Source organism: Lemur catta, chromosome 6 (genome assembly GCF_020740605.2).
Source record: "Lemur catta isolate mLemCat1 chromosome 6, mLemCat1.pri, whole genome shotgun sequence".
In the NCBI taxonomy this organism is placed as follows: Eukaryota; Metazoa; Chordata; class Mammalia; order Primates; family Lemuridae; genus Lemur; species Lemur catta.
The window spans coordinates 52,274,261-52,301,771 of record NC_059133.1 but is presented as its reverse complement, the minus strand read 5'-3'; the positions used below and the strand labels follow the sequence as shown (position 1 = coordinate 52,301,771).

Below are 27,511 nucleotides of genomic sequence, written 5' to 3'. Positions count from 1 at the left end.
TGGCCATCCAGCTATCCCTGAGTGGGGCAGCCAGTAAGCAAATCCACCCACTCACTCCAGGGTCACTCAGACCACGTCCTGCCAGGAATCTGAGATGGTTGCTGATTTGGCTTTTGACTCCCTTTCTACCAAACCAGTGGAAATCGGGGTGGAAGGGAGATGAGTCCTAGATGCCAGTGCTCTCCTGGCCTTTACCCGGTAAGGGGTATTTTGGTATGCTTGGCAGAAAACAACTCCATTCTGTTAAAGGTGGGTATTACCAAATGCCCAGATCAGATTGCTCAAGTGTCTGGGCATGGTACAGGTCCTAGTCTGGGCCAAGGGCCAGGGCTGCAGACATGTGGCTTTATGGTAATGGCTGTAGATAAGTCAGTGATCTCTGGTTGTTCTGGAGAAGATAAATGCACATAGTGTCACCAAGCCAGACTCAGGAAGTACTTCTTGGCCAAGGGTAGGGTGAGTTGGGAAACATTTCAAGCGGAGAGAATGGCATATTCAGGAAATGAAAAATAATTCCAGGTGCTAAGACATAGGGGTTATGTAGGGGAAGTAGGAGATGAGACATATTTATTCATTTATTCAACAAACATTTATTGAATATTTACCATGTGCCAGTTCCTACGCTGGGCACTAAGTGTACAACAAATAAACCTGTTCCTGCTCTCACAGAACGGACAGTCTATTAAGGATTTAGACATTAAACAAATAGCTGGTGTCAGAGTTTGAAGCACATTCTGGTAAGATTTTTGGATTTTATCCTGTAGGTGTTGGGACTAGGATTTGTGTTTTGGAAAGGTAACCCAAGTGGGCTGAATGTAGGATGGCCAAGAAGAGGGAGGGACTAGCAGCAAAAAGACCACTTAGAAAGCTCCTGAAACAGAATGAAGAGATTCTGAACTAGGGCAATGCCAGCAGGAATCGAGTAGGAGCGTCAGTCCCTCTGAAGGTGGATGCGACCCTAAGGTTTTAGCACTGGCACCCATGGATAATCTCATGCTCTCACAGGTTAGGGGAAGGAAAGGCCTCACTGAAAAGGAACATTAAGGAAATGAAAAATAAAATCTTCTTCATGGTGAAAAGCAAAGTAAGGAGTTAGGGAGAAGCAGTTTGATGGATGATCCTTGCTGGGAGGGATAGGCAGGAGCTATGCTTCCCCACTGGGGATTATCCAGAGTGAGGGTTTGCTTGTGATCCCCAAGCTATATTCCTGTTGAGGCTGAGTTCATGTGTGTGTGGTGGTAGAAAAATGGGAGCTGGGGGTTACTAGCTCAAAAACCTGCTGCAATGCTGCTGTTTTCATGGCTCAGTGCTCCAAGGCTGCCACTGCTGCTGCCATCACACTGCTTCCTATGACAGGAAATGTTATAGCCTTTGCCCTGGGCACCAGTCATGCTGGGAAGTAAATGTGATTGTTTTTCTCAGGTAGTATCGGTCAAAGGAATGGAAAAGAAACGGCAGGTAGCCTGAGAGAGCAGCTCAGGAGACATAGCATCTGTCATATGCTACTCCCCAGCCAGTATGTGCCCTCTACCCTCTAGGGTTCATCCAATCAGAGAGCACAAATATTCAGAGCAACAGGCTCACATCTCCCCATCCCCTGCCAAGAGGGATAACATAGCTGTAGAAGTGCCACAGGAAAATTGCACAGTTGTGGAGTGTCTTGCATTTAACAACTCTAGGCTTATTATAGTTGTTCTGGGCATTTTATTTTCCTATCCTATGAGTCTCACCTGCTACAACATCCTCTACTAACAAAATTGCAGTTGACCTTATTCAAATACCTCATTGCTACCTGAGGGTCCAATGCAAAAATAATCAAATCTAGAACTTTTCTAGAAGGCAGCTCATGATCTGAGGCTAACTAATGCCCTGGGTCAGGAAAGGTAGATGTGTCTGAGTGTGCAGGGTAAGCATAAGCAAGGCAGTGGAACTCTTTGTAACACCAACATGTAGCCATAAGGAGCTGATAGGGGGCTCAAAGGAAGGGCGAAAGAGAATAAAATGCTCATATTATTTTCTCTGATCCCAGCAAAAACAAAGCAAGGGTTCTCAGTCTGCGCACTTGTTCTGAGCTCTCCCCACACTTAGTCCTCCCCCACTGGCCTGGAGCATTGTTCCTCCACTCAGCTGAGGACACAGCCACTCTGCTGATAAGCTGATTTTTATGCTTCTCTTCCTCAAGCCCAAAGCAGGTGGCATCCGTTAGCAGCTGAACTGCTCTTAATAGACACGGCAATAAAAAATAAAAATAAAAAAAAATAAAACCAAACCCGCTGTCCAGTGACAGCACTTCCATATAATCAGGTTGGGGGAAGGAGCCTGGGTTGGGAGCGGGTGGGAAGGGGGAGAAAGGGGTTGAATAAGGAAATCAATTTCAGCTTGAAAGCTCTGAAAGGAGAGGGGACGTGTGAATGGCTTTTTAAGTGGCATCATTAAACCTGGGCAGAAAGGTCGATTGGGCAGAGCAAACTGCATAAATACAAACAGATGACATTTATGTCTGGCAGAATTGTTTTTTGTTTTTTTTAAATCACTGAGGTGGAAAACTGATAAGGCTTATTCCTTACCACCAGAAATCAAATCTCTAGAAAGGAATGTCCAGAGAAATAAAACCCACAGGCATGTTTCCCAAATTATAGGATAGAATCCAATAATATCTTGGTCTTTTTCCTTTTTGTGGTGGGGGAGTGAGGATTCTCAGGAAGTGGGAAAGAAAAGAATAGTAGTCTCATCTTTGGAAACTCCTTGGCTAAAAAATGAGCCAGTAAGTAGTGAGAGGCTATTTCTGCATGCACTTCCCTCTATCCATGATGCTGTGTCACTGTGAGTCGGGAGTCTGTGCATAGGCATCACTGCCACTTCACGTCTGTTTGCATCTTCCCCAGACAAGCATCCCTGTAGAAACCTCAAGGGATTTGCAAGCCATCATTTTAGTGTGATGAAAGTGTTTCCAGGGGTTGGAGTTATATCTAATATCACAGTGGAGGAATTAGCATACAGGCTTGGGGGTAAACTGCGCAACTACAAAAATGTATTAATAAACCACAACAGTTGTTCCAGGAACAGCCAATCCTAATCCCTGCCTTTATTTTTGGAAAAGTGACCATGTTGCTACATGAGAGGAGGGCGGGTGACTTTCCTCTGAAGGTGACAGAGGGGCCCTTGTGGCCTGTGCTTGCCTCTTTTCAGTAAAGGGTGAACTGGAAAGGCAGGCAGAATAAACACTTGTTTCCCTTTTTCCACTCCGTCTTAGTTGTCCATGAGCAGAATTAAAGACCTTTAAAGTCAAGGGTATGGTGAATACGGTCTCCTGGATGATGTGGGTGGAACAGAGGGTCCCACCATCTAGAAGCACAAGGGGTCAGTTAGAAGCCCAGGGTCTATCAGGGTTCCTAGGAGTAAAGGAGATAGAACTGAAAATTTCAAAGCAGCAAGGGAAGTAGATGGTGAATGGGGTTTCCCCATGTCTTTTTTTTCTTTTTCTTTTCCCTGCCATGTCTTTCCCCCATGTCTTTTGACTTGGGAAGCCTAGATTACCTCCTTCCAACCCCAGTCCAGATCTCCAGTGCTGCCAACTTCTAGAACAACAGTTGTTTTAGTATTATTTTTTTTTAGGCTGGTCAAGTCAAGTGAAGCAGTGAGAGTGGAGAAGGAACAAAGGACTCTGTAACTGGTTGTGATCAATTAGTTGTAAACACCACTGCACTTGGACCAACCAACCATGTTTCGGTATTCTTAACCCAGTACTAGGTCCAGAATAGGTAATGAAAAATTCTTTTTACTTGGTTTGTTCTTGATTCAAAGACCTTGTACTGGAAGATGAACAGATATAACCACACAGACCCAACAGATGTACTGACATATCACTAAGGATACATACAAAAATGCACATACATATGCCCATATACACATGCACACACTTATTTTAACAAATAGGAGAGAAAATGCCCTGCGGTACCATGCATCACCACAGGCTACAGTGATTCTTGGAGCTGGTTTCTACAATTTCCATACCCCACTGGGAATTTCAAGGCCAAGTGCCCCTGGCGGACATTAGGAGAAACAGCTAGAGATACCAATAATGTAAAAAAGGGTAAGAGCTGTCAGATTGAAAACTTCAGCCTGTAAGAGATTCACATTTGTCCTGGATGAAGGTGGAAGTCATTGTTCCGTAAAGGTAAGAACTGATCACATCTAACAAGTGAGACTAATTCTGGAATCCCTTCCACAGCATCTAACACAGTGAGGATGCAAAATATCTTTTAGTAAAAAATATTCCATTTCTAAATGGGGAAAACTGGCAAAACATCTCCCTCTCACCAGAAGAGGGCACTCTGACATTCCCACAGTGGAGTGGAATGGGGATGGTTAGAGGGTAAAAATTAAGACTTTGTCCCCTCCAGAACCCCTGAAGTTTAATTGCATTGTACTGCTATGTCAGGGTAGGGTGAAAGGTATACAAACAGGGACAGCTGTACTTGGTGTGTAGGGGAAATTCTTGGCAAAGGCAGTGAGAGGCTGCATGGCATAAACTTATCGACCTGTAATAGCTGGCCTCACCAAAGAGGGCCTTTAGCTGTTTAACATGATGTTCATTTATTTCCCACTGGAGGGAAAGGAATAGAATACAAAGCCTGTTGAAAATGCGTTGAAGTTGCAGCATGAGATATGGAAAAGTCAGAGTCAAGTTCAAGTTCTAGGACTGTGATCTTAAGCAAGTCATTTAATCTCTTTAAATCAAATCTCTGCCTTACAAAGTTGTGGTGAGAATTAAAATGTTACAGTGTATGTGGGCACACTAAAAACTGCTAAACAAATCTAAGATATGACTTAAAAAGCATTTAATCAACTTCCCTCATACTCTCAAGAGAAAAGAAAAGCTGTCTATAGGAAGAATGAGTATAGAAGACACATGTAAGTATTTCATGACCCAAAGGCATGTGAGTGTAATGCTGGATGGAGAGGGGAGGAGACAAGAGGAGAGGAGAGGAGAACAAGAAAACAAGGAATTCAATTGCAGATGTGGCTTCCCAGGGATGAGATAATCAACCCTCACCTGTTGAGAGGGCAGCCTCAGTACCCCTGGAAAACACCTGCTAAGACTTTGGTTTTCCTTTGTGAGGGAGTCACAGTAGGGACAGAGCCAATCTCTGAACTCTTTCTGCCTTCCCAGCTTTTGTCAGTGCCCAGGTTCCCCCAATTCTTTATCCTCTTACCTGAGTACTGCTGTGGCATCTGTGGTGGACTGCAGGGAGAGGGAGACTGAGGCATCTGGTACTGCTCAGAGCCAGGAGGTTGCAGAAACCCCACGGAAGGGCTGCGGAGATGGAGGAAGGAGGAGTGGTGAAACAGTAGAGGGAGAAAACAGCTCCTGGCAAACAGCTGCTGCTTCCTGGCCCTCCCCTGTGGGAAGCAGAGGCAGCTTCAAGCCATTCCCAGACCAATTTGCCATGTAATTTCTAAAATAACTCATCAGTTCAAAGTTAATTATATATATTTGTACTTGATCATCTTTCAATTAGACAACTGCTAATCAGTACTACAGATGGAATGGTAGCGACACATGCTCTTCCTAACACTGTGGAAACACCATATATATGTGCGCGCGCACACACACACACACACACACACACACACACACACACACACACATTCTAAGAAACACCAGAAACATAAAGAGAGTGCCAGAGACAGACACACAATGCTAGAGAGAGATGGATTTAAAAAACACCTAAGGACTGCTAATTATTTTTGTCCTAAAAGTAAAAAATAAAAAAAAAAAACCACTAAGAAGATATGTGATTTAAGATATGTACACCTAAGGACTGCTAATTATTTTTGTCCTAAAAGTAAAAAATTAAAAAAAAAACACTAAGAAGATATGTGATTTAAGATATGTACACAATGGCAGACACAGTCACCTAAAGACAAACGGGGAAAAAAAAGAAAAAATGCTACAAAACTCAAAACAACATGGAGATATACATATAAAAATACAGAGATAAAAATACACACGATGGGAGACAGACACACAGAAACACATACAGTTAGGCCCAGACTTGAGTTCTAGTTCTAGCTCTGCTTCTAACTAGCTATGTGAACTTAAGTTTCTTAAAATCCCTAGCTAGAATTTCCTTGTTTAAAAAATAAGGAAGGAAAATAAAACAAGAAGAGTGGACTAGATTTCCTAAGCTGTCTTCTACTGCTAAAATTCTATTAGCTACGACCTACACTCAGATATATAGAAATAGACACACCTATGGTGTTTCATTCATAGATACAAACAGAAGTACACAGAAAAATTTACATATATGTGCTCCAAAATTGCTTCTCTTATGAATGAGTAGTCTCTATCCCATAGTTCTAAATCCTATTGTTTTTAAAAACAAAAAATGGGAGAAATCATAAATTATAAATCTCCAAAGCAGGAATTCTTTTCTGCTAATGAGCTCTTACGCAAATGTAAAACCAATGAGGAGAAAAGGAGAATGAACTCCCTCATATTCTACCTGTGTTTTCACACTACTGGGATCTTTACCCCTGACTTTCTTAAGCCAGTGGAAACAAAACATGGTGCAACAATTGCTGAAGGTCTATGGGAGATGTACCTCGCTCTTTGGGAGTCCTCACCTCGTACCGTTCTGTTGAGCCGGGGGGATCATGCTGTAGTATACTGGCACGCCCCCTGCTGGGAGGCCTCCTTGCACAGACTGGCTTGCAGGGACCAGCATGGGTTGTTGGAAAGGCGGCTGGACCACATTTTGTGAGTCATTACCCACTGGAACCTGGGTGGGATAAGTGAAGAGAATGACTAATCATACTCCCATTGAGATCCAGACAATGGCCTCGTTATCACTACACGGTGGCTCACACTTGTAATCCTAGCACTCTGGAAGGCCGAGGTGGGAGGATCGCTCGAGGTCAGGAGTTCGAGACCAGCCTGAGCAAGAGCGAGACCCCATCTCTACTAAATAATAGAAAGAAATTAGCTGGACAACTAAAAATATATAGAAAAAATGAGCCGGGCATGGTGGCACATGTCTGTAGTCCCAGCTACTTAGGAGGCTGAGGCAGGAGGATCGCTTGGGCCCCGGAGTTTGAGGTTGCTGTGAGCTAGGCTGACGCCATGGCACTCTAGCCCAGGCAACAGAGCCAGACTCTGTCTCAAAAAAAACAAAAACAAAAACAACTTTCTTCCTTACCTTTTAGAGTCTCCTCCTGTTTCCCCCATGTCTAAAGAAAATTTAGGCATTTCTCCCTTCTCCAAATACCACCCTTGGGCATCTGACATAGAGGAAGGAGCCTGATTTCCTTTAGACACTATTTTCCTGGGCATATGCTCATTTGTATGGCTGTGTAAAGACCAAAAAATTTAAAGACTCTTCTTAGACTCTATGGGCTTTCTCTCAGAGGGAAAAAAACCCCAAAAATAATTCTAGGGGGAAAGTGGACAATATTTTAGCATTGGAGTTGCCAGTCTGGATGACCCTGGGAAGCTGTCCTTCTCCTCATCCTAAGGACTGGGTGACCTTTCCCAATGCAGAATGCACCCACTTGGTAAGAAGGCAGTGGAGTGTACTGAACCACCAGGCCTTGCATCTGGCCCCCCATGCTGCTCCTCTGGTTGCTGAGCAGGCCCTGGTTCTGTGGCTGCTGGACCCCAATCATGCCTTGGTAAGCCGCCTGCTGCTGGTTAGGCATCATGGGCTGTAAACCTAGGGATGGGCAAGGTAGAGAAGACATTAGTATGAATGTGTAGGAGGTCACACTCTGTCAGTAATTTCCCTTTCCATTCTATTTTACCTTTTCTTTTTCTGGAGATCCTGGGTCATTTCTTAGGACCCTAATCATTCCTGTCCCTGCCCCCCTGTTTTAAAATGGTAAAGGTAATTCTTCTCTCTTTCCCAGTCTGCCCTTCCCCCATTCACTGCCTTCTCACACCAGTGGTTCCTCTTACCAGGCTGCTGGGATGGCTGAGGCAGCTGTTGACCACGTTGGGGGCTGTAGGCCACCGGGTGAGAGAGAGGTCGATATTGCTGGTTGGAGTTAGGATACTGTCCAGGGGGATAGTAGGAAACCTGGATCTATGTTAAGAGGAAAAAGATACGTAAGAGGACCCTCAGATTCAGCCCTACCATTACTAAATGCCTCAGGGTTGATGGCCAGACACATGTAAATAGAGATATTTTGGACCTGCAATTGTGGGATTAGTATAAAAGTTTGACATAAAACAGGAAGGACTTGTGTTATATATAAAGAACTTCTGGCTAGAACTCTCAAGTACAGGTGGGAGAGGTATTCCCTCTGGTCTGTCTAAACACTAGAGGAAGAAAGAAGGTATAATACTGGACCAACTGAATTAGTGATTTAAGCTTGGAACTGGAACTGCTCACCTGTTGAGGGGGCTGCATGTAGCCCTGGGGTGGCAGGACTTGCTGAGTAGGTGGTACATGGCTAGAGGTGGAATAGTTGGAAGTGGGGAGGGGCTGTCCCGTGGAAGCCATGATGAAGCTAGTCTGCTGAGGGTGTTGGGAGATAAGTGAGGGCTGGAACAGAGCTGAAGATGGGTCAGTCGCTTCAGTAGAGCCTTGGCGGCTAAGGCTCATTTGTCCAAAGGGATTGCTGAGGTCATCTGCCTGTTGAGAGAGCAGGGGATTCAAGGACTGAGGCTTGTAACAGCACAAACAGAAATAGCAATTCCCGCTACAGATTTGAGATGGTCCTCCCTCTGTGCCCTAAGATGTGGTTTTTAGCCCTAAGCCTGTCATGTGGTATTTTAAATTGCTATGAATTGACGAGCTGTTTCAAGCCCAACTCCAGAGCAGTCTCCCTACCACATATGAGGTAACAATGGCCACCCTGATTATGATCATTATTAGGATTAGTCCTGGGGAGATGGGAGCAATGATCCAATTTCTATATACAGAAAAAGAGGACAAACTAGTGGGTTAAAGAAAACGATTATAAGAGTCTTTCCATTTCTTGTCTTCCTCATACCCACAAGCACAAGCAGGGCCCCTACATTGCCGTAACTCCTGTTTTTATAATATATAAGGACCCAGATAACACCTTGAGCAGATCACGGTGGCTAGGTTAATGTGCCTCCAGAGCTCTGCCTATGCAGCAGCAAGACTGGGGGTTCCCACTCGTGCTGTTTATCTCCTTACTCCCTCTCGAGGTCATTTCCACCTTTGTTCTCTGACACTAGCCTGGAGTTCTCTGTTCTTCAGAAACCACTTTCAATTCTCACCTCTGAGAAGCGGCCAGGGTGAGTGGCTAAACTGGAGGATGAGACTGACTGGCCAGGCTGTAATTACCTTCTTTCTCAGCTCTCTTCCCTAAGCAGCAAGGGTGATGGTGTTCCATCTCTCACTCATATGGCGATAGGTTAGAGTTTGTTAGCTTCCTCTTCCCTTCTGTTCCCTTGACAATAATTGGCACACACGTGCGTGCACACACACAAAACACACACACACAAAATAAATACACACACACACATACATGCCAGAGCAGTTCTTTTTCAAAAGAAACTAGTAGAAACCAAAATATAATGCTTTTCTGCAGTTTCATTCAATTTTCAAGGATCTGATCTTCAAGTTAGTTCTTTTGCCACCTTATTGGGCAGGAGTAGATGACAAGTAGCCTGGATTGCAGATTACTTTGAGGCCCATATTCCAGGACTTTTCAGAATGGAGATAAGCGGTAGGAGGAAATAGGGAATTCTAGTGAAAACGCTAAAGCTAGAGGTATGATTAACACAAAGCAAAAAATCAGGCCTCTTATAACCATGATGTAAATTATCAACTACAAGGCAAATCAGATTGTCAAAGGATTTGTACTAATCACACAATCTATCTATCTATCTATCTATCTATCTATCTATCTATCTATCTATTTATTTATTTTGAGACACAGTCTCACTCTGTTGCCCGGGCTAGAGTGCCATGGCGTCAGCCCAGTTCACAACAACCTTAAACTCCTGGGCTCAAGCAATTCTTCTGCCTCAGACTCCTGAGTAGTTGGGACTACAGGCATGTGCCACCGTGCCCGGCTTTTTTTCTATACATTTTTAGTTGTCCAGCTAATTTTTTTCTATTTTTTTTTTTTTTTTTTAGTAGAGACAGGGTCTCGGTCTTGTTCAGGCTGGTCTTGAACTCTTGAGCTCAAACGATCCTCCTGCCTAGGCCTCCCAGAGTGCTGGGATTATAGGCATAAGCCACCATGCCTGGCCCTCACAAACAATTTAAACAGCATGTTCTATGCAGTGGAAGAGGGTATTTTTATATAAAATGACATGGTAAAATAGGGGAACAGTTCAAGTTTTTCCCAGTGGTACCAGAGAGACCTGCAGTTGTATTTTTATTTTGAAAGGAAGTTATAGAGGACCATTCTGTTCAGAATAAACTGGGTTCCTCAGACATGTCTAGGGAACAAATTAGACGAAGGATGTACATGGTAGACAGATGAGAAACGTAGGTTATACCAACATCCAGTTTCATTACCCGTCCTGAAACTCACGGGAACTCAGTGTTCCTTTCTTATATTTAGGCATCTTTTGATGAGGCCGTTAAAATGGAGTATAGTTCAGCCTGTGCTGGCCCCTTAAGAAGGAACAGTTTCCAACATGCCCTCCAAAAGCACAACATGCTTGCAAGGCCATCACAGACTGACCCAGGCATACCCACAGATACAGGTCACACATGGACAAGACAAAAAGGGGGAATGGAGTTTATACCATGTTGTACTGCTGGGGCGGAGAGACTGGCAGAAGGACTTGGGGACAGGAGCTTGGAGAGAACTGAACAGGCTGCGGAGAGGGCTGCAGAGCCGGGACTGGCTGTGGACCAGCAGAGAGGCATGTGGAAAAGGGAAGAGAAAAGGGAGGCACAGGAAGAGGCAGGAGGTTAGAGATGGGGAGGGAAAGGGAAGGAACGACAAAGTTAATAATCATAAAAGAAACTTCACACGAATAGCAAGGCTACTGGGTGTGCCTGTGGCCAAGCCCGGGAGGGCTTGTGCATTTCACGTCTCTTTGACAAACAGCAATCTTTCTGGAGAGATCCCAGCATTCCCCACCCCATTGGCCATTCAAAACTATGCAGCTATTGTAAGCAATCTGAGGACTGCCAGGGTCTGCCACCTGATCCCAAACACAGCTTTTCCCAAAGCATTTTTTCTGAACACACAATTCCTGGGGAGCACAATCATAATCCTCCTTGAATGCCCACTTGAGAAGAGACTCCTGTCTGCGTCACTGTACTGCGTTTGTAGGAAGGGGCATCCAAGGTCTGGCTCAGCCATGCTCTGATTTCACACCATAGCTCTCCTGGAGGAAGTGCTCATTCACAAGCATCGTCTCCCTCCCAAAGGCAGAGAAAGAAAAAACACCCAAGGTTCATGCCTGCTTCTGGCTACTTCCTTCTGCTCCATGACTGTTCTGTGTTCCTCCAGGCTGTGATGGCAGTATGACCCCCACCCCCACCACCAAACAGGGAAGATTTAGGAATAAAGTATAAATAGCGTAGCTTTAGTTTTTGTCCCTTTAGTCCCTTCACTAGCTTCAAGAAGGATGATTTGTTTATTAGGAACATGGAGTGTTCTAAAGCAACTAATGGGTAGTTATTTTTTTCTCTCCCTTCTTCCCCTCCAGCCATTTTGATCACTGCATCAGTTCTCTAGTCATAGCCACTGGTGGTGGGAGGCATGGGAGAAGGAGAAAGGCGAGGAAGAGGTTGGAAGCAGCATTTATATACATTGTCTCATTACATATATTAGCATTTATATACATTGTCTGATTTCAGCCTCACATAAGAATCCTATAGGGAAGTATGATAACTTGCATCTGCAATTAAGAAAGTAAAACTCAGAGAAATTAAATCACTCATCTAGGATCACACAGTTGATATGGCAGAGCTGGGATTGAAACCTAGTTCTGCCTGATATATGTTCTTCCCACTCCACTCTAGCAGTGGGGACAAAGTGAAGGAAGAAGTCAAACAGAATATCCAAACATCTTCTACAGGCTCTTCCCTCCTCATTTAGAGTATTAAGAGGTATAGATGCCATGGTATCAATATCCTCTCCTGCCACATATCTCCAGAGAGATTCTTTTACAGACAGGACTAACAGTTCAAGAGGCAGAGTGCAGGAATTAGAAGACTCCCAAAAAGGGAGAATACTCTGGATGTCTCAGCACGGGACCCAATATTGGATTAAATAAAATGCAAGTCATTTTTGTTAGGAAAAATTACTGAGAATCCACTGTGTGACCTGGGAGAGATGCTGCTATAGCCTTGAAAATAAATTCTTAGCTCTACTGGCATACCTATTTTCTGTAAGCCAATGGCATTCCAAATACAACTGATGGCCAAGCTGCTCAGCGTTAGCTGCTTATGCTGGTGGCTTTCATACACATTTTCTATTATCCTAATCCTCTTCTTTCTCTTGGGGGAGGGCCTAACTTGGTTCAGGCCTTATACACTCAGGGGGAGAAAGTATAGTAAACTGGTAAAACAACTCTGCCTGTTTTCCTCCACTTGTGAGTTTTGAATAAAGAGTAAAGTGAGAAGAAACGATGTTCCCCTCTGAGGCCTCCCCTAATTGGGGAAGGGCAGTGGAATATGGAAGGGGTCTCAATACTATTTTCTAGTTATTCCACAGCTACTCTTAGCCATAGTTCTCTTCTTAAAAACTCTTAAACTCCAGAGCCAGGGAACCTCTGAGAAACCACAGGGAAATTTATAAAAAAAAAAAAACAAGAAAGGACAAGACTGACCCTGGGGATGGGGCTGCCACCTACTGGTGAATTCAGGGCTAGATCACTGGCTCTTGGATGCCTAAGGACAACAGGACAGAGGCTCAGAGGGCTCCTTTTTAACAGGTCCACTCTGTTTTAAGTAAACTGGGCAAAAGGAAGCCACTGGTCTTTTAATCCTCAGCCTCTCCTCTTGGTTTTATATGCTTCACTGAGATATGACATGAGGGCCTGCTCAGACAGACAAGGCCTGCCAAGAGGGGAAAGAGCATGGTTTAGCCAGCACTGTTCCTAGGCCTGCGGCAAATGCCTCTTGCTACAGAACTAAAGGTAACTACCTTTTCTCAAAGTTTTTCTAAAGGAAAAGCTTTAGAGTAAGAACAGTGGTATGTGTGTGTGTGGTCACATCCTAATCCCTGCACTGTATGTGCCATTTGAGAAACTGAACAATAATTATTCTTGGGCTCAGCAACTTCAGTTTGGAGGGCCCCCAGTGCTGAGAGCCAGTCAGGGAAAAAGAAATCAAAAGAAAGAAAGAAAATGGCAGTAGGATGAGGAAGGAAAAAACAGAGAGGGAGAAAAAGTGGAGAGGAAGAAAAAAGGAGATATATACAGTGTGGTGGTGGTGGTAAAATTTTAGCAGCTTCCATAAATGCTTCCAAGACACCAAAACTTACCTGGATAAGATTCTTCAGTTTGGAGTTAGTGATCACAATTAATCTCAAGAATGAATTTCTAAGGGAACAGAGAACTCTATACCAAACAATGCTCCGTTATCCCCAAGCTATCGCCCCTAGGCTGGCACCACACTCAGAAGGTAAGTCAATACCAACAACTGACCAACTGGCCCTCATAATACAGTAGTAGGAACAAAACCTGAGTAGAAGTTTGGGGTTTAGGGCCCATCGTTTGGCCATTCTGTCTAAAATTTTATTCCCAAATGGTTATTCTCTTATCTTTTTATTCTTCTCCCACTCTTGCTGTCTGTTTCTAGGTGTCGATGGCAGGTGGAAGGTGGAGGCGGATGGAAGACTAAGAAAAGAGAGCAAGACTGTATTAAAATACACATATTTTAGGAAAAAAACTACAAAATATTGGGACCTTGGGGAAGCGAGTCATACACATACAAAAACACTGTAGTAGACAGCCAGAAGGTGAGAAGCACAGAGTTTATCCACTTACAGGTTTGAATTAAAATAAGAAGAGAAAAGCACATACACACAACTATGCTTCAGCAGGAAGTCAGGTAAGCTGATATGAATGAGACTTAATGGGGTAGACGGTGGTAGAACAAGAAAGTCAGGACTACAGAGAAACTGAGTGAGGAACTAAGATGAAGGACTGGAATGACCTGCACATGGGTTACATTTAGACACAAAGTAGAATTTCCTAGATCTTCACTGTTCTATATTTTAGCTTTGTTTCATAATATTTAAGACAGGGCAGTACTGGGCCATTCTGTGGTCCTTCCACTCTAGTTTCCAATTCCTGGAGTATTAGTGCTTGAGACTTACTTCTTATACCTAGGGAAGAGATACATCTAAGGCCAAACTGGGACTAAATGAGCAGGGGAATGAGGGACTCTGGCAGGTGAACTGAGAACTTAAATTGCAGCAGAAAAGAATGTAGACATATGGGATTCCTGACTACCAGAGAATACTTCAGGATAAAATATGGGGTTCTACACATGAAGAGCTGTATTAATGGGAGAAAAGAATAAGTGAAGATCTCAGCATGGCTCTAGTTAGAGTATTAAGGTGAACTTTAAACCTAGAACACTGAGTTTCCAGTTTAGAATAGGACTTGATTCTTAGGCTGATGACTTCCATGGTCTCCACAGAAACAAAACTTCACTCAAACCCTAGTTGGTATCAACATCTACCAGTCCAGCAACAGAAGGAAAAAGATATAGCCCTTCTATGGTATTGGAAACATAGACAACATTCAGGTCTTTGTGTCTTGTGGCATATATATGGCAGGGGGTCTTGAGTGTCATTTCTTTTTCCCACAAATCCCAACACACAAATATATGTTTATGGGTCAACACAGTAAGTCAGATGATGGTGGGAGCTTTGATCTTTTCAAGTTCCACATATGGATATGGAGAAAAAAATTACCTTGCTAATTACACAGGATTTAGAGGGAGATGAGGTACAGAAGAAACATGGTATGGGACAAAATCCTATTGACAATTTTCAGGACAAAGAGGAAGAAATATAAAGCAAAAAACTCCCAGGCTGATTGTGCTAAGAGTACTTTGGCCAAACCTTTGCCCTGATTATTCTCTCCCTACAACTAATAAATGAGAAATGGGAGAGGGAATAGCATGTCTCCAAAAACTAATCCTTCCTGCCACCCACAGGATAAGAGACATGACTGTACTCCAGAGCTTGCTTGAATCAGAATGGAGGGGGCTCTGACACTGAGTGGTGACTCACCTGTGAGATCATGTGATTATTCAAGGGTGGCTGTTGCTGAGGCGTGGGTGGGAGAGCAGGAAGTTGCTGCTGCTGCTGTTGCTGCTGGGCAGTACAAGGGAGAAGGCCCCGGACAGACTGGGATGAGGTGACCTGGTTGCACACTTCTGGGGCACCTAGTGCCATACCTAAGGCAAAGAGGAGACCCACCAAAAGTTGTAAGCACAAGCCATGAACATGCTACCCCTGGAGGCTGTAGTTACAGCTTTCTACTTTTTCCTTGCCCTTAGTCTTCACTCCCCCACTGCCTTTTGAAGACCCACACATAAGCAGAGATATATTTCAGCTGCCTTGCTGATGGGAGTTCTCATCTTAGCAGGTTTCTACTCCCCAGGGATAGGAACCACCTTGACTGTCAACATCTGGCTTTGGAATTGGACAAAATGTGAGGCTGCTGAGGCACCTCCCCTGAAGTGCCTAGAATCTGTCCATCATGATTAGACAGCTGAAAACATGAATGCTTACTTCCTGGGAAGGTACAGACTTCTGATCCCCTAAGGGACCTGGCTTCTCTTTGCTTTCTTCTCAACTTGTAGCATCTCTTATATAAGTTGCTGAGAAGACAACCTTGCTTCTTTAAGTACACGCTTGAGCACATACATACACATAACCATTACTCAACTATTTTTCCCATTTCCAGGCTCTCCAAGGCATGAACACATTCACACGATATACTCTCACTGAGTATCTACTATGTGCCAGGCACTGTGTAATGAACTAAGGACATAAAGGTGTACAAAACATAGTCCTTGCCCCTAAGCAGCACAGGATCTTCTGATGGGAGATGAACATTCACATACCTACTACAATCTAATAAGGATAAGGGATACATCAGTGATATCAACAAAGTTGTTTGAAAGCAAAGATGAGGAAGCAATAGCTCTCAAGGAAGGATTTAAAAAGGAGGTGGCCAGAGGGCTGGGTTTGAAGGATGAACAGAGCTTGTCAGACTGAGAAGGGACAAAGCTAATGCCATATTCAAGAAATGGTTGGAGGGCTGGAGGAGGATAGATATTTGGAAATGAGATTGCAATGGCAAACCATAGTCAGGAAGTTATGCTATATGAAGTAGTTTGGACTTCATTGTGCAGGTGATACAGAAATGAACGACTGATGTGTTTAGATCTATTTTAAATTGGTAAATTGGCTCTAAAAAGGGCTGAGAACAGAACAGGAAGATCAGCTGGGGAACTAGTGTCATAATTAAAGAAAAGAAAATAAAGGTCTGAATAAAGGCTGAAACAGTTGGATTAGAAAGGAGGTAACAGAGAAGGACAGTATAAACTTAAGGGTCAGAAGCAAAATCTTCAATACTGCTGATGTCTACTGGGGATAAGACCTACAGAACTTCTGGGATGAGATTCAAACAATTCTTCAGAGAGAAGAGGATGGTGAAATAGAGGTCTACCAGGTATAGAGAGCTAAATACTCCCCTGTTAAGAGTGCAGCAGGAATAGATGGAGAGGGTTGGGCAGCAGATCAGGCGCGCTCAAGGGTGGTTAGAGGGCTTTCGTGAGTGTCTGCTCCTTCCAGTCACTGAACTCCAGAGAAGCAGCCAGAGCAACATCCCTCTAAGTTCTAGCCCACTGGCTGCTACCAACTAATAACAAGCTAAACAGCTAAACTCTGTGGGAACTCTCTACTCTACAAAGCCAAAGCCTCTTTATAATCTTCAGGGACACAGAATGAAAACAGCTATCATTTTCGTCTTAGTGTACAACCTGAACCTGGGCTGATAGGGATTCCCACCTTAGTCAAAAGTCAGATGAAATAATCTAATCCCAGTAAAGTTTTTTTTTTTTTTTTTTTTTTTAAATCAGGGCAAAAGGTTTGAAAAAAATTGGGAGAGAGGACTAGACACAAGAAAGGACAATGGATCTGGATCTAAAAAATCAAATCCCCCTCCAGCTGTGTTAGGTTTCCGGGAAACTATATTGGGACAAGTGTTTTATTAAAAGTAAACATTAGTGATATGATAGTTGATTACACAAGCAAGAAGACAAACAAAAAAGGATGGACATGACATGGAAGGAAAAGAAGCTGTGTACCTGGCCTGGAGATCCTTCCTGCACTGCCACCTTTACTGCTGCCAATGCTGTCACCTCGGGTGAGGATAGAGATTCCACTGAAGCTGCTGGCTTTGGTGACAGGGGGTCGCATGCTCCGGACAGAGCCATCAGAATCTGTGCTGCTCCAAGGCCGTGGCTCCAGGGATTTGAGTTCGCTGTCTGTGCTGCTCTGGCGGCTGCTTGAGGTGCGGCTCAGCCCTTCACGGTTCCCCCTGCAGAGACCACAGTGGTCAGAGCACCCCCCACCCACCACTTTAGCAGAAGGGCTAGGAGAGAGTTCATTTCTATTCTCTCAATAACAAAGAGAGGGTGAGGATTAGGGGGAGGATGGACACTGACTTCTTGTTAGTTGGTTGGCCAACTAAGACTTGATGGGAGCAGACAGAACAAGATTTAGTACAGTAACAAAGAACACAGAGGCAAATCTGAAAGACAGTGAAAACTGGCAATTAATTCAATACATCAGACCAGAGGTGTATGGGAAACCACATACATGATGCTGAGATTGGCTGTGGTCTCTTCCCCACCCCCTGAGGGGAATCCCACACATGCAGGAAATAGTGGGGAGCAGAGGGATACCAGTTCCTTCTGGGAGTTCTTAAAGCAGAAGGACTCCTAGAAGTTACTATTGCCAGAAGGCAGGAGTAGCCAATGACATGGGTAAATCCCACAACAGGTCTTCCACATAACATGTGTCAAGCCAGCAAAGGTGCTGCTTATGGCCATCTATCCAGGGGTTGGAAGAAGAGTATAGTGGACTAAAGGGGCACTCTGGGAAACAGTCTGAAAGTCTGGAGTTGACCCAACCTGTTTTGTGGAAGTTCCATGTTAGTGTCTGGGAACAATTGGTTCCAGGGTCTCTAAGGGCTGAAGTCCTCAGCAAGATCAAGCAAATATGCCCTTGTGACTCAGAATGGCAAGGGACAGGGGGCATGACTGGGTCTAGTTGCCTCCATCTTCATAATCCTATTGCCCTAGGCAAAGCTATTAATAAAAGGGGTTCTTCCTCTCTTATTTTGCTCTGGAAACATCAGGGTTATCCTGATGTTACAATCACTGTCTATGATTATAAACAGCTGTATGCCTCACGATAGTGAGGTTGGCCTGAAAAGCTTGTCTCGTTGAGCTCTTACTGCTTCTTAATCAATAAGCAACGAAGAGCCAGCAATTTTAACACCCCCACCCCCAACAACTAATGACCTAAGGAAACCAAATGACAACAATTACAAAGATTTTAGTATGTATACTGAGAACAATTAAACAAAAATCATTGTAGTATGGGCTCCCTCCTTTTCACCACCATCCTGCCAAAAGCAAATAGAAAACCCCATCCCAATCTCCTTAGCTCTAAAGGCACTAGGCTCAGAGTTATTCTAATAAAGAAAGATGTTTCTCTTAAGCAGATTATATTAAAGAAAGCACCTTTCTTTATTACCCTACTCCAAAGGCAATGCAGGGAAAATGAGCAAAATACATGCTAGGGTCACTTTTTTAATTTTTAGCCAAGCCAACCACAGTGAGCTAAGAACACACTGGCACAGCTGGTTAGGAACATGCTAATTCTTCTCTGTAACCCTAAGTAGGTGTGTGGGTGTGTGTGTATACATACATATATGCATACACACACATACACACATAAAAAACATTAATGCTTCTCTGTATATAGTTAGAATACAGTAGAAAATATTCCTGTTTCCCCAAAATTTTACCCCTTTCTCTTAGAATGTCAAAGTAGAACAGGAAACAAGAAAGAAGTACACATTAGGTATTTACTAGGAACAGAATCAGACCTGAAGTAAAAGCCAACAGCTCTGTCTCAATGGACAAAGGCAAACATACTGAAAGGGCTCAATACCAATGCATGTGTTTCTGGGATAAGGGGATATAAAAGTGGCAATGGATGAGGCTGCTCATCAGACACTAGAGCTTAAATTTTGCAAGACAAGTCCTCATAGCCTTTTCCACCTAAATCAAACACTTTGCTATCTATTAGAGCAATCCTGCCATTTACTTTCTTTTGCTACCAGAGGTAGACAGGGAACAGGCAACTTTAAACTAAATACCTTTGGAAGCTAGGGCCAAAACGGCAGCATTTCTGTACTCATCCAGTTCCCCCCAGACAGTGATGACCAAATGCTCAAAATGTGAACTGTTTGATGATCTTCGGACTAAGCTGGGTTAGGACACTAACCCAGAGTTAGAGAAACTAAGTTAAATCTTGGCAGGAAAGAGATCAGTTTTTCTCCTCTACAAATAAACCTAATCAATCTCTAGTCATGTCTCTATACTTCATTAAAAAGAAGGCAATTAGGGAAAGCTATTCAGATTCAATTCTAAGCACTGAACTGGGTTGTGTGCTGCAGAGATGGGGGTAAAGGACAAAGAGCATTCACACCTTGTTCTCCTGTAAAATCAGAACTGATTTAGCTTCTACAAGTACATTTAGTACTGAGTTTGGGGAGTGGGTAGAGAGGCCTGTGGAAGAGGTGGCAATAAATAACAGTAAGCCTCACTGTGGCTTATTTATCAATGTAGTAAAATTTTCCAAAGAGCTGGGAAATTGCCATAATTATTGCCAATGTGGATGACAGAATTTGATATACAGGTATTTGTTTCACAAACATAAACCAGGGCAGAAAGGTTACAAAGCAGTAAGCCTCAGCAATATAGCGAGACCTTGTCTCTATAAACAATAGAAAAATTAGCCAGGCATGGGGGTGCACGCCTGTAGTCCTAGCTACTCAGGAGGCTGAGGCAGGAAGATCGCTTGAGCCCAGGTGCTTGAGGTTGCAGTCAGCTATGATGATGCCACTGCCCTCTAGCCCAGGCAACACAGTGAGACCCTGTCTCAAAAAAAAAAAAAAAAAAAAAAAGAGAAGATCAGTTTCTGATCATTACAGCTATGGACTAGTATCCAAACAGGGGAAAAGTTATCCCCTTAAGAGCCCATGAGGCTGCATTTTGGATGACTTAGATCTGTAATCAAAGCTCAGTTGGAAAAGTAGCACCTTAAAGGGAGGTCTGGAGAGGAGAGGGCTGCACCTGTTTGCTAGATCCTTCAAGCTATTATCTGCACAGTTTGATGCTCCACAGCACTAATAAGGGCATCATTCTTAGCAGTGAATCTGGATTAGGACTCTGAATAGAACACAACTCAGAGAGGATGGGGTGACATTTGTAGAGAGCTGGTATGGTGTAGTGAAAAGAACACTGGACAAACAATCAGCTCCAGTTTTACCATCAATAGTCATGTAAATGGGCTAGCCACGTAATCTCTGTTTTTGTTTGCTTAGATGTAAACTAGCTGATCAAATCAGGATGTTGAGAGAACTGAATCAGATAAAGTATCCTCTGGCAACTGTAAGGCACTATACATTAATTCACACACAGGAGTTGGCTTAAAACTCCTTTTATTATAGGTATTTTGAGATGATCTATGATCCTGAAGTGTAGATCCTGGAGCAGGAATTTTTTTTTTTTAACGTGGTGGGATTCTATCTATCTCTACCACCACCACCAATGCAAGGCCCTCTCTGCCTGGGGTTTTCAGATGGACCTAAGGGCAAAACAGCTTAGGAAAGAGATGGAACATCCTCCACATCAAGAACAAGAAATCTCGCTATCCCAATTTCCACATAGTTTGACTAGCTTTAGAAAGGACAATAGGGAAGGGACAGCTAAAGTAGAAATGAGATCTCCAATCTGAGTTAGTCAGATAGTCCCTTTCAGTATAGTATTCAAAAAGAGAGAAACATTTTGGAAAGGGCTAGACCTAAATCCTGGTGTTAAATACTTAAATTCTCTGTATTCTATAGTTTTTCTATTGGCAGAATGGGAAGAATACACTTAAAGTGAGTTGGTACCAGGACAGGGCCCTAAAGTAGTGCTTCTCTCATCACTGCCCTGGGGTGGGACTGAGAGACTGAAACGAAAGATTCTTATAATTGCTTTGTGGGAAAATGGAGAATATTAGGCATTGGGGATATTAATACAGCAGCTTTCACCAGCATTAAGAGCAAGTAACAGGCCAGGTGGGTTGGCTCACGCCTGGAATCCTAGCACTGCTTGAGCTCAGGAGTTCAAGACCAGTCTAAGCAAGAGTGACATGCCGTCTCTACAAAAAATAGAAAAATTAGCCGGGTGTGGTGGCATGAACCTATAGTCCCAGCTACTCAGGAGGCTGAGGCAGGAGGATTGCTTGAGCCCAGGGGTTTGAGGTTGCAGGGAGCTACAATGATGCCACCGCTGCACTCTAGCTGGGGCAACAGAGCAAGACTCTGTCTCCAAAAAAAAAAAAAAAGAGCAAGTAATGGACAATCATACGAAGGACATGCTTTAAGTCCATTCTAAGGCAGACATGTCCTTTAGGGCTTTTCTGAGGTCATCTTACACATTACATTGTCTCAAAGAGAAAACTACATAGACAGAGGTATTTGTGTATATTGCTATATACGTGTATGTACTATTTTTTCTTAAAGATATGAAACATTCCTAATGCTGGGTCAGGGATAAGCTCTCTACATCTTTCAATAGATTTAGCAAAGGTAGCCAGAAGACACCCATTCTTTTACCTTACTATAAATATGTCTGAGTCTCAAAAATGCCCAATTTCAGCAAACTTCTGGGAGGGAGCAGTACCTATCCCAGACACACCTATTTAGTCCCCTTCACCACCTATTTAGGACTCAAAATGAAATTGGCAACAATAAAAATAAAGTCATTGAGCAGGAGCCATTTTTTTAATGGGGAAAAATTTCCAATGTTGCAAAAACCGCAAATTTAATTATTCCACAAGCAGCCATGCATGGAGCAAACTCACTCCGCTGAAAAGATTACAGCAAAACAAAATAAAATTAAAAATAAAAAGAAGAGATATAGATCACACAGAAGTACCTAAAAATCTGCCTTCTCTTGTGAGAACTAGAAGAAAAGGCTTCTTTGGAGAGTCTGTTGGTTAACATCAAAGAAAAGCATCATTACAGGATTATATTAACCTCACTGACAAAGCTCAATGAGAAGCAGGGAACATGCTAAGTGGTACTAACCTGATGTCATTTAGATATCCGTTCTGGCCAGTCTAGGTGAAGGGGAGAAAACGGAAAATAACTTATAAGAAAACAGCATGGCATAACCGAAAAGGATGTCCATGATGCTATGATACCCAAGGTCCTCAAACCAAAGCTCACCCCACCAACAAGGAGAGAGGGAGCAGGGACAGGATGACCCACACCCACACACCCAGTCTGACTTCTCACCTTTAATGGGAAAGAACATTTGGTGTTTTTAGTCTTCCCACAGAGGATTTAAAAAGAGAGGTTGATAAAGGCAGAAGTATGGAAAGGAGGAAGAGGAAAGTATTAACCTAATGATTATTTCCTTTTTAGCTCTAAATTTACTGGTCTAGAGGTAAGCTAGAGTAATAGTTGGTGTGCTTGGTCATAAAGAGTGTACTCAAAGGAAGGGAAAAGGGAGACAAGAGAAAGAAACATCGTTTTTTTTTTTTGAAATCATCCTCAATGGCTATTTCATTTCTATCTTCTACACTGGCCAAAATGAAAGACATTCTGATCTGAGACCCAAGGAGGGTGGGATATTGGGGAAGCAGGTACTTTTCAGAGCCTAGAAAAAATGAGAAAATTAAAAGCCTGAAACATTCCCCTTGGGGATCATTTCCTGACAAAGCCACTGAGCTGAGTGAAGTAAGCATTGTGGTGGACTCTCAAGCCTTAGAAAAAGGTAACAAGAGTGTCCAGCTGCTGAGCAGAACGGGCTCTGTGCAGAGCAGAGCCTATGTTGAGCAGCTTTCTCAACACACAGATCAGGCTTCAGAGAAGGCTGCAACAGCAGCATTTCCATCCAAACACCCTTCTTGCCACTTCCCTTTCTTTCTGGCCTGCCAGCTGCTCCCACCCTCATTCCCTGGACCTACAACTCCACCCTTAATCAGCTCCCTTTGACTGGCCAGGCTCCTCTCCACATGGAATCTTTGGAGTATGATGGGCTTTGGCTATCATTCCTTGTCAAGGCCTTCTGAGAGTCCCGATGCCTCTACTACGACAAGAGTTAAGTGCTGAAATGAAAGTGATAAATCCACAAGGATTTAACAAAGAATACATATATTAGTAGAGGCTTTAGAGACTAGAAATCAGGAGGAAAAAAGGAAAGAAGAGCTAATTTGCCTTTGTTATGGTTGTAGGTAGATATATTCCAGTGTTGTGAATTAGCTCTAATACCCTATTATAAGTCATCTGTGCTTTCAGAACATCTGTGGCTTTGCTAATGGCTGGCATAAAGGGGCAGTCATTTTCCACATGTAAGTGAAGTGGAGGAACATATCACATAGTTAGCTAGGCTATGATGTCACTAGCACTTCTTAATCTAAAGAGCCCAGAGCAGAGCAAACTATTGAGAGGTGGTATACATTAGGGGTTAAGAGCATGGACTCTGGAGCCAGACTGCCTAAATTCAAATACCTAGCTCTTTTGCTAATTAGTAGTGTGACCTTAAGTGGTTACTTAACCTTTCTGTGCCTCAGTTACTTATTTATAAAATGGGGAAAATAAGGTAACCTATCTCATAGGCCTTGTGTGAGGATTAAGTGAGTTAATCTATGTAAAGTGCAAAGAACAATGTCTGAAAGATAGGAAGCGCTATATAAGTGTTTGCTATTATTATCCATCAACCTGCTCTGTCCACAATTTAGGCCATCAATGGCCACAGTCGTGTACAAATGACATCTCTCCTCTCATTCCACCCAAATGGTTTGTAGGTAAAGGTAGAGAACTTTCTTTGGGCTATGGATGGATAATTCGGAGGACGGACTTTTCTGACTCAGAATGGAAGTCTATATAACAGAAGGTAAGAAGATTCCTTCTCCTTGGACTTTGGGCCAGAAGGCTTGTCCTTTATCAGTCCCCAGTGAGGATCTCTGGAAGAACCTGGGTCTCCTGAGACAATGAAGCAAGTACATAGAGGAATCCATTTTTTAGTTGGAGACAATATTTTTCTGGGTGAGGTGATGATCAAAAGATACATGTTTTTTGTCCTGCTGAGAAAAGGGAGAGTGGGGGAATGGGAGGAGAGTAGTGTCCATTTAAGTATATTGATTATAACTGACCATCTTTTGAGAACGGAGGGAGAGTGGCTTTCCCTTCTTTGCTGCTAGTCTGTGAGATGGTGCTGCTATCTGGATCCTACATTTTCTGGAGATTTGTTCCTCTCTTGACTATCCACACCCTTTCCTGAATTTCTGCCATCCTTTTCTTCAATCTGGTGGGAAAAGGCAACCAGACACAGAGGTACCAAGTATATTTGATATGGCCCACAATTATTAAGAATAAAGTTGCCTAAACTGATTCATGTTGGCTGGTGGCCCAAGGAGCCAGTCCTGTTCTAGGCGGCAAGGTAAGAAATATAGGAAGAAAGAGACTTCCTGTTCAAGTAGAGACTGGAGGGAATAGTGGTACCCTCTGTGCATGTTGAATGTGGAGCTCAAAGAGGATGGATGCCTTACCTATGCTCTAACAATAATCAACATATCCTAAAAACAAGGCTGGTCAAACAAGATGAATGTATAGCCTGTGTGAACACTATGCCTTCCACTTAGAAGCAAAGATGCCTAAAATGGACAGTGGGAGTGAAAGAGGGCAAGTGGGAGGAGGGTTTCACAGGCAAGATTCAGGGCCCGTCCACAAGCCCTGCCAAAACCATTTCTATTTTCAGTCTAGTCATATTTACCAAATTCAGCCACTCCAAGTTTTAGTTCTCTTTGTGCATCATATGGCAGAATGTATTAAAAATAATAAAAATGACTATCTGCAGCTTCCCGATAAGCCACTTTTAATTTCAGAGATCAAATCTGGGGCTGGCTGATGTTGGTTTAAAAAACAAACAAACAAACCCAAACACATTTATGGAGGGTTCATTCCATTCACAGTTCCAAAGATTAAGAGCTAAAAGCTATGGGCTGACAACTCTCAGATGCTACACTTACCTCTCGGGCAAATATTCTCTCTCGGACCCTTTGATATTCCTCCTCTCTCTCTTCTATTGACTTGCTCCTCCTTCCATCCTGCAATGGAACTCTGATCTAGATCGATGAGCAGAATTAAGCTAGTTAAGTTCTCCTCGTACTGCAAGCTCACTGCACACCAGCAAGGAAGAGAAACCGGGAAAGTTTATAGTTGCCATCAAAAAAGTGGAAAAAAAAAGAAATAAAATTCCAGTCCAGGACAGGTTTCACTGGGTACATCTGACCATGCAGTTTGGGAGATCAGGTTTTCTGGATGGTTGGGGACTCCGTCTCCCCACCCCCACCCCCCAAACTATCAAGAACGACAACTATTTATAAGGACTGGGTTGCTTCCCTGTAGTAATCAGGTACCCTCCAGTCAGTAAGGATCAAGAAAAAAGCCCTGGGAAAATAAACAACATTGCTTTAGAGGGAAAGCAAGGGAAAGAAGGAAGCTAGAGGGAGAAGAAACAGGTAATGTAGAGGAGAAGGTTTACAGATCTAGCACCTGACATTATTCCTTCTTTAGTCACTAATGCCATGGCCTGAAGACCCAAGTCGCACATAGCTCAGCAAAGAAGGCCTTGGAAGTGAAATCCCAAGGGTGAAGCTAAACTCAAAGCCTAAGCATTCTTTTTCTCATCTTAACTGGAGAGAGAGGAGAGAAAGAAATTACAGAAATACAGAAGAAAGAACAGAGTAACACAAACAGAAGAAAAAGAAAGGAGAATAGAATAGGAAGAAAGACGGAAAGAGTGAGGAACAGACAAATAAGGTACAGCGGAGGGAGGGGCGAGACAGAGAGAGAGAAGGGAAAGAAGGGAGTGGAGGATAGAGAACCTTACATTCTCTGGAAGATGTAGTGAGGTGGCTAGAAGAGATGGCTGGGCAGATGACCACCTCTGACTGGCCTAACCCCTAACTCCCCATCACTGCCTTTCCTCTCTTGGCTTGTGATTGTCAATGCTGCATGGGGTAGGGTGTAACAGACTATCCTTTTCCAAAATGCTCTTGAAGGCAAGGAGCTCAGGGAGAAAACTCATCAAATGAATGTCATCAAGTTATGAAAGATTCTGACCTCCAATACAGAGGCTTTGAAAGCTTCAGATGAAGCAACCAAGGAGACTGCTGCTCTAGGCTGATCTTCACCAATCTCCAGAGGTAGCCATGACTTCAGGATTATCAACTTCAACTTGATCTAGTTCTCACTAGCCTTAAGAACATAAATCTTACTAAATGTTCTTTTATAAATTCCACTCCAAGAAGACATAAGACCTCAAGGAGCTATACTGTCTTCAGCCCCTAGCACTGGGTAAACCAATCACAGAATAGAAAGAGCATAATGGGCTTTGCCGTCAGGCAGAATCTAAGCTCTGCCACTTCCCAGTAATGTGACTTTAGGCAAGTAATTTAACATCTCTTAGCCTCAGTTTTCTTACATGTAAAGTGGGGATAATAACCCCCATCTACATTGGATTGTGAAGAGGATTGAAAGATATAATTCATAGAACATGTTTAGAGCAGGGAAAACACTCAATAAAATAGCAATTACTATGCTTATTATTAATATCACAGACAGACAGTATACAGAGTCTACCCTATTATGGATCAAGCCTGAAGCTGAGAGATGAAAAGTTCACAATAGGGACAGATTCTACTCTGCCCCAATGTGCCTCTAGGCCTGAGTAATTTCTGATCCACAGAAAAATGGTTTTGGGAAAATGGAGAGAAGGGCATCAGGATGGAAAGGCTCTTTCTTGTTTTTAAAATTTTGTCTTTTTGTATGTTTCTTTGTTTTCAGTCAGACCCAGCATGTTTGTCCACAATAGATAATGGCACTTTTCTCAAAAGGACTCCCTCAAATACTCAAGTAGCAAGCAGGAAAGGTCCTGGTCTCAATACCATACAAAATCCCAGGAAAATCAATTTTGACTTTAGAGGTAAGATATTATTAAAATTATCATTAATTAGCAAGCCTCATATTGGTCCTACACAACCACGCTCTTCAAATCTAATCCCCTTTTGAGGCCAAGCAGAAGCAGGCTGGATCTAAATCCTCTACTTAGCTAGGAAAACTGAACCCCAAATGATCACTTACTATCTGAAGGGTGGGCTAGAGGTCAGGGCAACAGCCAGGCCCATAAATAAAGGGACAGGACAGGTTGTTCACTTCTTATTCCCATAGCAGTGGATCACAAAG

The 27,511-nt window shown here is 43.2% G+C and overlaps 1 protein-coding gene across 20 annotated transcripts in view; it reads right to left on the bottom strand.

Moving 5' to 3' along the window:
- The window catches only part of R3HDM2 (R3H domain containing 2), a 137,497-nt gene that overhangs the window by 5,465 nt on the left and 104,521 nt on the right, over positions 1-27,511 (bottom strand). For 6 of the 20 annotated variants that reach the window (XM_045553542.1, XM_045553547.1, XM_045553545.1 and 3 more), the window contains 11 exons: positions 25,294-25,389; positions 22,346-22,377; positions 22,194-22,247; positions 17,280-17,512; positions 15,193-15,359; positions 10,736-10,837; positions 8,394-8,636; positions 7,958-8,084; positions 7,555-7,715; positions 6,631-6,785; positions 5,217-5,317 (listed from right to left, as the gene is read on the bottom strand). In XM_045553542.1, the coding sequence (XP_045409498.1) occupies positions 5,217-5,317; positions 6,631-6,785; positions 7,555-7,715; positions 7,958-8,084; positions 8,394-8,636; positions 10,736-10,837; positions 15,193-15,359; positions 17,280-17,512; positions 22,194-22,247; positions 22,346-22,377; positions 25,294-25,389 (1,471 nt within the window). The remainder of the gene's footprint in view (positions 1-5,216; positions 5,318-6,630; positions 6,786-7,554; positions 7,716-7,957; positions 8,085-8,393; positions 8,637-10,735; positions 10,838-15,192; positions 15,360-17,279; positions 17,513-22,193; positions 22,248-22,345; positions 22,378-25,293; positions 25,390-27,511) is intronic. The other 14 variants (XM_045553551.1, XM_045553553.1, XM_045553559.1 and 11 more) reach the window with 7 other exon arrangements.